Source organism: Manacus vitellinus, unplaced genomic scaffold (genome assembly GCF_001715985.3).
Source record: "Manacus vitellinus isolate BGI_N305 unplaced genomic scaffold, ASM171598v3 scaffold_26_pilon, whole genome shotgun sequence".
NCBI lineage: Eukaryota > Metazoa > Chordata > Aves > Passeriformes > Pipridae > Manacus > Manacus vitellinus.
Window position 1 is genome coordinate 10,131,227 of NW_021939960.1, and position 11,333 is coordinate 10,142,559.

The window sequence follows — 11,333 nt, forward strand, 5'->3', positions numbered from 1 at the left end:
CCTCGCTCTTCGTAGAGTCGTGGAATCACAGCATCAGCCAGCTTGGAAAAAGATCTCCGAGGTCACCGAGTCCAACCCTTGATCCAAAACTGCCGTGCCACATCCAGTCTCATCTTAAAAACCTCCAGGGAGGGTGTGAATCCTCCCCCTCCCTGGGCAGCCCGTTCCGATGTCTGATTGCTCTCTCTGTAAAAAAATTTTCCTTCCTGATATCCAACCTAAACCTCCCCTGGCGGAGCTTAAGACCGTAATTTCTCTCTAACGTTTAATCAAAACCCACCCTTCCTGAAGTCCCACTGATGTTTCCTTCAGGAGCTCAGAGCCCGAGTGGAGCTGCTCCTCCAACAATAACACTGGCAGAAATTAGAACAGGATAGAATGACAGCTCAGTGTGTAGAACCGGAATGCAATCTCCAGCTTTGATTGCAGCCTTAACCTAATTCAACAATATTTGTTTTAACCTTTCCTGCTCTCAGACCTGCTGCTCTGTGACTCAGTTGTTTTGTCCCGTGGCTCTCAGTCCATCCTACACCTGCTTTCAGTTCCTGCAAACTCGGCTTAGCTTTTCATTTCTTATTTTTAGTGACCTGGCCATGTTTTACACTGCTCCTCTGCCTCCTGCCCTCCTCTCCCATTGGTGATGCACATGGCAGCCCAGTCACTGAGGACAGTGAGCCAGAAAGCCACAGAATTACAGAATGGTTGGGAAGTAACCTCTGGAGATCTGCTAAAGCAGGTTCACCTGGAGCAGGTTACATAGGGTTGTGTCCAGGTTGGTTTTGAATATCTCCAGAGAAGGGGAGTTCCAGAGAAGTCCTGCCTGCTCCTCCCTTCTGAGCAGGGCTTCTCTGATACTGGAGAGAGCAGAGCTTTCAGTCACTCCACTCCTGAAGTCCCCATCTAGCTAAAGGTAAGTCCATCAGGTGGAACCACTTCCTAGACTGAGCCTTGAGGAACATCCCTTGGGCCCTTCTGCAGCCCTGGGTGAGATGAGACCCAAGCTCCCTGGAAGGTGCTGAGCAGGCAGGTGATATTTCCAAAATCTCTGCAGAGACAAGGAGCACAGTTCTGTTCTGTATGACTGGAGTTCACCTGCCCAGGTGAGGCCATGCCCAGACCACAGGCCAGGTCTGCAGAGAGTCCTAGAGATGAAAATCACTGTATCAATGAAAAATACTATTATAGCTTGCTCTAGTGCGTAAGCAGAGAAAGCACTTGGGGTTGTAGGCAGGAACACTACCACAAATGGCTGCAAAATAAAGTTCCCTCTTCTCCTTCCCCAGCTGTGTTTACTCCAGAGGGACATTGTTTGTGGAAGATGGCAGCAGGGGATTAGCTATGCTGGAGCCTTGCTTTTGGGGATGGGGAAGGCTGGGGGCTCCTCCAGCCCTGTGCTGTCACACTGCCACCCAGCCAGGTGACATCAAACAGCCCAGGGGAGCAAAAAGCCCTGAAAGCAGGGGATGCAACCTGTGCTGGCACTGCTTAGTGAATGTAGGACATGCTACAGGCTCACTGCTCCACTGGGGAATGTCACCAGCCTCCCTTGTCACCAGCCTTTGCCATGAGAGCAGTGATGGAATTTCTGCCCCAAAGCCAAGTAGGCATTGAGAAAACAGTAGTTTTGGGTATGTGCACTGCAGCAGAGCCCGTGGGAAAAGCCCAGGGCTTGGCTGGGGAGGAAAGTTCATCAACATGTTCTCTTTTATTAAGTACCACCTTTCAGGGATGCCCTGACTGCATCCATACGGTACAGACAAAGCCCATTAACCACAGCTAAGTGGCAAAAATATTCTTTAGAAAATAGTGACTGGCAGGGGAAAGCAAGTGTTAGCTGCCAAGCACCACTCAGGGCTTCCAGGAACCTGTGGGATGGAGCAGCAGGAATAAGCAGCAGGTATTCTTTGCACTAAAATTTGTGATTTCCAAAAAGGGAAAACATTCCAAGCTACTTTGAAAGCGATGAATTTGGTTAAAAGCCTCCTGGGTGTGCACAAAATGGTCCAGTGTGCAAATTAGCAACTGTTTGTGAAACTGCTTCTGGGCGAGGTGGGCTCTGGCTCACATGGACCATTTCACTTCCACATCACAGGCTTTCTTTAGCAGCCACCTGAAAAATATCTATTTTGCCTGGATAATGATTCACAGCATCACATATTTGAGGTCTGACTTCTGGTTCAAAGCATCCACAACAGGGATGGCCCCAGTGTGAACAGATAGTGCTTTCTAATAGTCTTTTGTGGGCACAGCCCTGCTCAATGTGTCATGTACACTGGGAGGACAGAGGTCAATTAGAGCATTTATTTGAGATTAGAGGAAATTACAGGGTAAAAAAAAAAAAATAGCATGTGGGTAATTATCTGCTGGGAGGAGCGTTGATAGCAAAGGTCAGAAAGAGGCAAATGGGGCTGAACTGGCCCCATCGACTGGGAATGGTGCAGTAAGGGGTTTTTTGATGTTTTTTTTCCTGCTTAGCAAATACATGTGTGCTGCAGACTCAGCTCTTTCCAGGAGTGTCAGCACAGTGCATTCATTGCACACAAGTGTGTTGCAGAGCCTTAGAAATACGGATTGGGCTGATTTTAATTGACCTGACCCTGATCCACTTTATCCATCTTTACCACTGGCTTAATCGGGTGGTTGCAATAGCTGCTGTGCTCTTGGTATTAAATCAATGTTTCCCTTTGAGAACACCACATCTCCCTGCAGCCAGGAGGCTCAAGAAGAACAAGTCTGTTATTTAATGGTGACTTCCCACCTGGGAAACCAGAGGGGCACAAACAGGGACCTGTCTGGCCAAGCACAAGGCAGCACATGGGGATCCTCTGGGACCATCCTTGGGGGAAAGCTACTGCTCATCTGCACAGCCTGCCATGGCTCTGGTCTCTGATTGTTTATCTTTTGTATTTTTGGGAAAATTCCAGGCAGCAAAGTAGGGGTAAAACTGATCTTGGAAGCTATTCCAATGCTTATTTCCCAGGAGCTATATTTAAGCCTGTTCCCTTTCTCTTGCCCCCACAAGTTAATACCAGCTGTGTGTCAGGGTTGCTGACACCTGCAAACAGCTTTCCAAAAATACTAAAAAGTGTGCTTATGTTGGGCTTAGATCTTAAAAAACACCCTTTTCTATTTTGGTTGGGGTGGAGGTTTTTTGTTGTTTTGTTTTACCAGATACCAAAGAGTGTCACATGACAGCCCATTCTAAGTGGCTAATGGAGGAAAAAGTGTTTAGATTAATTAATTCTACCAGTAAGATAGTGTAAATGCCACTGACATGTATAAATGTGACATACTGCTAAACTGGTCGATTTTGCAGGAGGAGACATTCTCAGCCCAAACATCCATTGCTTCTGCAAAATTTTTGTTTTTGAGACAAAGCCCTAACTTAACTCAGCAATTCTCATTTCACTTCTGCAGCTTCTCTGCAGGGCAGGGAAAACCTCTGCCCCGGGGTGAGCCACCACTGGAGTCACTGGTGGGAACTCAGCTGTGACCCATTTGGTCCCTGCTGGGGATCACGGGATCCTGTGGTCAATGGGAAGGGCAAAAACCCTGCTGAGGATCCACCCCGCTCCCCAAAGGGACTTCATTTCCCCTCTGCTCTCAAAGAAGCTGGAAACAGACCCAACACTGGCCTCCAAAAGCTGAAGCAGGTCCTGCATCACGTCCCAGTCCCAGACAGACTTTCTCCCAGCTCTCCACCAGCAGGGAGCAGGTGACAGGCTTTTCCCAAGGACATCTGTGCGACTGCAGGGCCAAAAGCATCAGGACAAACACAGAGGGCCCACCGAGAAGCTCCTTGGAGGGCTGATGATTACCTGGGTACACCCAAGGGATGTCACTGGGCAGACCCTTCTGGGGGGCTCCTGCCTGGCACTGCTTGTGAGGAAACCACAACCTTCACACCACTAAAACAACACCAGCCTGAAAACAGAAAGAACCTCCACAGCAGAACTCCCCTGAGTCATACCCCAGGGCACAGATGAGGCTACCCTGTAAACAGGTTGCATTTTCCCATTTTGGGGCATTTTTGAGTGGCACAGAAATGCACCCCCAGCTGATGACATGCCCAGCATGGGCACATCCCAGGATGCAGCCACTGGGAAAGCCACGTGGGCTGCTGCAAGCCTGCCGTGCTGATCCCCTAACCCGATTAGGGCTGTAACATGGAGGGCCAATTTTCACCCTGCATCAGGCCACACTTATGTATTTCAGCTTATTCTGAACATCTCCTGGACCAAGAAGGCTGTCTGATATGAGCTGTAGGGAGATTGGGCTGCTCCAGAGCCCACAGGACAACAGCATAGCACATCTCTGAAAGTGATAAAGCAGAGAAACACAGTGTCACTGCTTTGGGCTGTGGGAAAGAGCAGAGGTCTAGATCTCGCAGCATTACAGACTAGGAAATGTCTCTAAGACCCACTCTGGAAGCTGTGGGATATCTAAGGATAAAGGCAGCCCCTCTCTCACCCAGCTCTTTGGGTCACAGGATGGACCCAGTGCCCCCAGGTGACAGGAGCACACAGTCCCTGCAGCACAGGGCAGCGGGAGCACCGCCCTGCCCTGCACCCCACCTGCCTTGTCAGCTTGTTTCACTGTTAAAATCCAGTGCTGAAGTTCAAGACCAAGGGTGGTATCACCACAAAAGGAAGCAGGATTCACCTTACCTTGCTCAGCTCCTCCTGGGCCCTTGGACTCTGGCTGCCCTTTGATTTCTCTTGTGGGTAAAGAGAAGGAGCCAACTCTGTCCTGTGGAAAGATGTGGCCCTGTCAAGAGGAGCTGAGAGAAATCTGAATCAGCCACGGCAGCTAAGACAGAAACCTCGCCAGGATGTGACTTCTGCCTGGGACAGGCCAACATCATGATGTGCCAAGACCAACCTGAGGAGACCAGGAGATGAGGGTGGGTGGGTGGGTTCAAGCCTGTGTCCCTGGCCAAGTGCACCCACCACCTTCACCACAACTGCTGATGCCTCAGGCACTGAGGAAAGGCTTTGTTGCTAGGGAATTACTGAACCTGCTGCTACTTGCAAGGTTGGAGCCACCTTCCCACCAGCAGTTGACTGGGATGATAAGAGGTCCCCCCTCCTGCCAGGGTCAGTGCTCAGACCTCCATCATGCATGACATGGGGCCCTCCTGGTCCCTGCACACTGGGGGACTCCAGCCCAAGTACACACCAGTCCCTCCCTGCCCTGAGCCTGATTTTCACAAAGGGAAACCCAGAGATGAGAGCAGCAGGTGAGCCAGGCGTGCTCCAGCATGTCCCAGTGGGTCCCCATGCCATGCTGGGGCAGGTCCCAGGCAGGTCCCTTATTGATGTCCATCAATGAGGAGGTGGGAACACATTCCTCTCATGTCATTCCTTAAATAAACACATCCCTGTTCCAGGCCAGGTGTAACAGGGCAGTTGACTCAGCAGTGCAGCTCTGTCACCCTGTTTGTCCAGGTCACTGCCCTCCTTGTAAACACCACACACCAAGAGACAAGATTTGCACCCAGATTCACCCCAGCCTGGCACAACATGCCCCTCCTAGGGTTTTTGGCACCATCTCAAAAGGCACAGCTCAGCTGCAGATCAAAACCTCTGCAGGAACAGCACTGCTGTGTCCACACTGTGGCTGGAACGTGACCCCAGTGCCCTGCTCTGACCTTCCTGCCCTCTCCCACAGAGGTGGAATAGCCCTTCTGAGTCTGGCCCTGAGCACCCTGAGTCCACAGCACAGCCCACTGCACTGGGACCTGCTGGGGAGGAGTGGAGGGAAGCATGCCAGGCCCCATCCAGAACACATTCCCCATCCAGAACATGGATCCCCCACACCCCTTCCTGCAGCACTTCTCTCGAGGGAATTCCACGTGGAGCAGGATGCCCTCCCTGCTCCAGTGAGGGGTCACTGAGCAGGGCAACACAGATGCAGCTCCCAGGCTGAGCACAACCCCAGCTGGGCCAGTTAACACCTCTCCATTCAAGTCCACTTTTTGAAGGAGGACCAAGAGACACATGGGCTGACACCCCTGATTGTATCTGTGCAAGGCAGGGCCCGGGGAGCCAGGGCTTGTGCAGTTTTACACGTATGCAGAACTTCTCAGCCCCAAACCCACAGTGCCTCCCCAGCCCTTCCCCCCGTTATCCAGAGCTGTGTTGGGAGCAGGTCTTCATCCTCACAGAGAACTCACAGCCACATCCAGCAAAGGAGCTGGGTCAGGTGTCACCCCATTTCCATGGCCAAGTACTGCCTCAAAGCTGCAGTCACTGGGCAGAGTAACAAGGATGCCAAAGGAAATCTCTGACCAGGGTGCTGTCTGCAAGGTGGCAGCTGTGACCAGCAGGAACAGGCTTCTCCAACCCAAGGAGACTCTGCATGCCCAGGCTTCAGCAGCACATGTTGCACTGTGGGGAGCTGAGCTGTTCTCTAGCCCCCAGCATAAGCAGGTAATTAGATTATCAGCACACGACCAGACACTGCGACCTGGGCCACTAAAGGACAGAGAGGAGCTGAGGACAGCCTTTCTCAGAAGGGCTGTGGTGCCACAGCTCAGCACCTTGCATCCCATCTTCACTGCAGTGGCAAATAGGAAAAAGGCTTTTGACAAATCTGACCTTCTTAGAGATAATTCAGATGGGGCTGAGCAGCAGGAAACAGAAATAATCAGCATAACATTGCCCCCCTCAGACTCTTTTTAATATCACAGCCTCAGCCCATGCTGCTGTCTCTGCAGGAAAACCCAAATCTCCCCAGCCCACAGCACAGCTCCTCTGCCCAGAGGAATTTGGGAGCTTCCCAATATGACTTCTCACCTCTCCACAGGGTGCCAAGACAACACCTTCTGTAGCCTGATTTGTTGGATTAGTGGTTTCCCCCAAACCCAGGGATCCACAGGACCAGCTTTACACTTCTTCAGGGGTTTTAGCTGAGCTCTCAGCCCCTCATCACACAGTCATTTTGGGTGGTACTGGGGGAAGAGGAGTGGGAGCAGGGCTGGTCAGCCCCCTTGTTGGGCCCCTCAGCAATGGGGGAAGGAGGGCACTCCATCCTCCAAAACCCCACCACACTAGGGATTGAACTCTGGTTGTTCCACTGGTACAGGCTCTGACCAAGCCATCCTGCTCAGGTTGAGGCTCAGCAGTGCCAGAGCTGAAGGGGGTCCCTGGTCCCCTCAGCAGGAGCAGTGGGCAAGGGCTAAACACTGTTGTCCCATACCTTCATCTGCAGCCCAGTCCAGACCAGACCTTTGTATCTGTGCCCAAACACAGATGTTGGGCCAGAAAAGGCAGCAGCCAGGGCCAATCACGAGTGCAGATCATAAGGCAACATCACAGTGACAAGGCAGGTCCCAGGTCAAGCCAGGAAGTCAGTCTGACCACCAGGGCTGGGATGGGGCCAGGAGCACCAGCAGGTCCATAGCAAGGGGGCAGGGCTGACACCAAGCCAAGACAACCAGCAGGTGAAGGTCAGGACCAAAGGACCCACAGCCAGGCACCACCGTGCCTGTACTGGAGCCAGCACTCCCCCAGCATAGCAAGAGCCCATGGCCTGGGGCTGAGCTTAAATACACCTTCTGGGCCCATGGGTGTGGGGCAGGTGAGGCTGGTCAGGGCCATTCAGGGTCATTAGTGTTCTCAGGCCTCTGACACTTGCAGTGTCACATCCTGCAAAGCAAAGCTGGGGGATTGTCCCCACCCTTCTCCCACCCTGGTCATGTGGAGCCCTTAAATCTGGCAGACAGGGTTGGTCCATCCCTGATACTGCTCCACCCTTCCTGTAGGTGGCTTTGATAGATGACTTATTTTCATGTCCTGATTTAGGATCTGGAGAGCAGAGCAGTAACTGGTCCCAGCTCAAAGTTGTTGTCTTGGGATGTCCAGATCACACACCTTGAGATGCCAGTGAGGGTCTGGCTGATCCCAAACTGAGGGTCACAATACTCACACATGTTGTTCTGGTCCCAGGACATGTTCACTCCTCAAACAGGGCTCACAGAGCACCAGCAGAAGTATCAACATTTGGGGATATTGCAGGCAGACAGAGAAAGGCAGGTGAAGGGGAGAAGAAGAAGAGGGAGAAGGGGAATTGCCAGGTGCTCCCACCCATCTCTCCAGTGCTGGTTCCTGGCAGAGCTGGTGCTATTGGGGCATTCCCAGGAGGCTGCCTGGCTGCTGTCCCAGCAAAGGTGGCCATAAGCCCCAGGGCAAATTGGCCATGGCCACTGTTCCAGCAAAAAATATTTGAAGAGAAACTGATCTTCACTGTGTCAAGCTGGGAATTTCTGGAGCATCTGGAGATGCTTTAATTTATCTAATCCAGGGCCCTGACCCAATTAATATTCTATAGGATCTCCTGGAACTCTTGTTTTGTTCAGTTCTTGGCTTCAAAGGCTGCAGAAGAAATTGAAAACAGATTATTGGGAATAAAACAGCTTCAGTTTTTAGGCAGCTGTGTCTAGTGAGGTTGGCTTCGTTTCCAGCCATTCCTCGGGCGTAATGCAAGGCTGGCTCTAAAGAGTTTTGCCCCAGTGGCAGCAGAAAGGCTTTGCTGAAAAGCAAAAGGTGACTGTGCAGGAGCAGCCTGGAGCAGAGACAGAACCGGTGGGTCCCGCTCACAACCTCAGCTCCGCGTCGGGATAAACCCGGGAAGGGTTATGCCCCGTGCCCAGGGAAGGGGCACAGGGAGGCACGAGGGGGAACAGGGCGAGGGGTGCGGGCAGGGCAGCCGGGGAGCCCGGGGCAAGGCGTGAAGCCCCGCAACGCCCGGCGAACCCGAGCACAGCGGCCACGAGAGGGAGGCAGAGCCCGTGCGCTGCCGGGAATGAGGGATCGGGGCCGGGAATGCGGGATCGGGAATGCGGGATCGGACCTGTGGAGCCGCGGCCCCCCGGTCCCCCGGCGATGCCGGACGATGGGTCCCGGTTCAGCAGGGCAGCACAAGCCCCGCGGGGAAATCAACTGCTGCCAGTGGTCCCCTAAGGAGATTCACTGCCCTCCGCCCCGAGGATCTTCAGTGCATCTGCTCGGCGTGGCCAGGTGAAGAGGCTGAGCACCTAAACACAAGTTATGGCTAAACTCCTTTCCAAGGGCTGTTTTCTCCTCCTCAAACATCAGTGCTTTGTCCCATTCCATGTTCACACTAAAGACATGGGTTGTGGTGGGACACCTTGCAAGCCACCAGCAGGACCTGTGAAGTCCCTGAAGTTCAGCTCTCATCTGTAAATCCAGGGCAATTATCCCACTGTGCATTACAGAGATTGTCAGACACGAGGCATTAAGCAGAGCAGGAGCTCACAGGGATGGTCTGTCAGTCCCCATGGCTGTATGTCCACCGCCTGTCAATGGTTCTGGCTCAGCCCCAGTTAATGTCATGACAGGTTGCACCAGGTGGGGTCAAGATCCGATTCCCACCTCAGGTTTGGTGCCCAAATGATCCCCAAAAGCACAATCAGGAAGCCCCCAGTGAAGGCCATCATTGTCACACTCTGTGAATCAATGGTCCTCTTGGATACTGCTGACACACCACTGCTGAAGGACCTAAACATCTCTGACAGCAGAGACTGGGAGGGCCAGACACATCTGGCTGGGAATGAGCAGCCGAAAACCTGCAGAAGTATTGTGGGCTACCAGGGGCCAGGGCTATGCCAGGACCAGAAAAGCAGCTAGAGAAGGAGAAGGAAGCATGGGGAGGCTTCTTGTGGAGATGTTTTTAAAATCACATCATGCCAGGTTCAAGTGTGGACTTTTCAGTGATGCACAAGAGAATTGTCTCTGTGATACAAAAGTGGCCCAGACAGTGACTCATGATAGTCCAGTGGCATTTAAACACCTGATTTCCAGCTAACCAAGAACAACCTGAGGTCAACCCAATAGGTTGTCACCCTCTGAAAAAACACTCCTTGCAAAAATCAGCCTTTTGAGGGATGCTGCACAGAGGGTGGCACCTGGGACATAGTGGAGCCGGTCCCCTGGCACTGCCAGCACGCTCCATGTGGCCAGGACAGTGCCAGCAGCACTCCCAGCCAGCACTTGGCTGCCTTGTGGCTTTCCAAGACAGACCAAGAGCCCAGGGCTGCTCACCCACCCCCTTCACCAGCTCGAGAAAGGAACTGGGGGGGGCAGAGGAATGCAAACCAGGCCAGAGGACTCATTCATCCTCCCGCTCCCGCTCCCGGCTTCGGTGCATTCCAGGCAGTCTCACTACAACGCAGCATTCTGTGCGCTGCAATCCACCCCTGCACACGCCTGCCTCTCATCCTCTGCCAGGGCTCGCTCTCCCGAGGCACCTCGAGCTGGGTCTGTAATAAATCAGGCAGCAGCCTCCATCCAAGACACGCACACCCTGGGTTGCTCTGCTGAAAAATGAGCACCGAGCTCTCCATGTGAACACCTGCAGCGGGCAGGCGGCTGTGCTGACCCGGGCTGCGGCACCTCCGCCCCGGTTAAAGGCACCGTGCTGTTCAGACAGTCTCTCCCCGGCCACTTGGCTGTTCTCCAGCATTTTTCTTTTCCCCATACAGGGCTGGGATCTGGCTCCCACACCTCATCCCTCAGGCTCTGGGAGCCCTGCTCTGGCTCCTTGCTGCCAAAGTGAGTTTGAATCCATCAGCCTCGGAATTCAGTGATGGCCACTGCCCTGTAATGAGCTGGTGGGAGATTGGCAGCAAAATCCTCCCAGTGCATCCATGGAGGCTGGGAGGGAGATCTGGGAATGGGCACATGCAGTGTGAGCTGGAGGGATGTGCCACAGGCATCCGGAGAAGCATCTCCGGCAGGATAGGTGGGATTTTTCCCAGGGCTTCTGCTGGCAGATCCAACAGAGCACAGCACTGTCAGCCATGGGAGGAAGAGCAGCAATGCTGCTCAGAGCACACTCATTGCACTGATCCACTTGGGAAAGGCAGGAGACTGACCCGAGCCAGGACACGGGGTGCAGGAGGGTGGCCACCCTCCCAGCCAGAGTGGCCAGTTCCGCAGCAGGGGGGTCAGTGTGTGGTCCCACCACAGCCAGAGGGAGCCCCCAGGGACAGTGGCTGGGGGTGGGGAGTGCACAACCTCAAGCTCCCCACACTACACAGAAGAGCATGGCCCCTCCTGGGGAAACTGGAGCCGAGGCCAAACCCATCTGGCTTTGCTTTGCACACTGCTGAGATCTTTCTTGGGTTTATTTTCATGCAGATCCCCAGAATGCAGAGACAGGCAGGAAAGTGAGAGCTGAAAGCAAACAGGAAAAAGGCAGGTTCTCTTGACTTCTATTTTTAACACTGCAAGCAACATTAGTGTCATTATATTTAGAAAAAAAAATATTCTTTCCAAGTACTAGTCAAGTTGCTAGAAATCAAAAAATAA

General features: G+C 53.1%; 1 protein-coding gene across 1 annotated transcript in view; it reads right to left on the bottom strand.

The window, feature by feature from the left end:
* The window catches only part of ADA (adenosine deaminase), a 28,315-nt gene extending 20,361 nt beyond the window's left edge, over positions 1 to 7,954 (bottom strand). The window contains exons 1-2 of the mRNA XM_018073801.2: positions 7,875 to 7,954; positions 4,668 to 4,749 (exon numbers count right to left, since the gene is read on the bottom strand). Of these exons, the coding sequence (XP_017929290.2) occupies positions 4,668 to 4,749; positions 7,875 to 7,954 (162 nt within the window). The remainder of the gene's footprint in view (positions 1 to 4,667; positions 4,750 to 7,874) is intronic.
* Between the last annotated feature and the right edge of the window lie 3,379 nt (positions 7,955 to 11,333).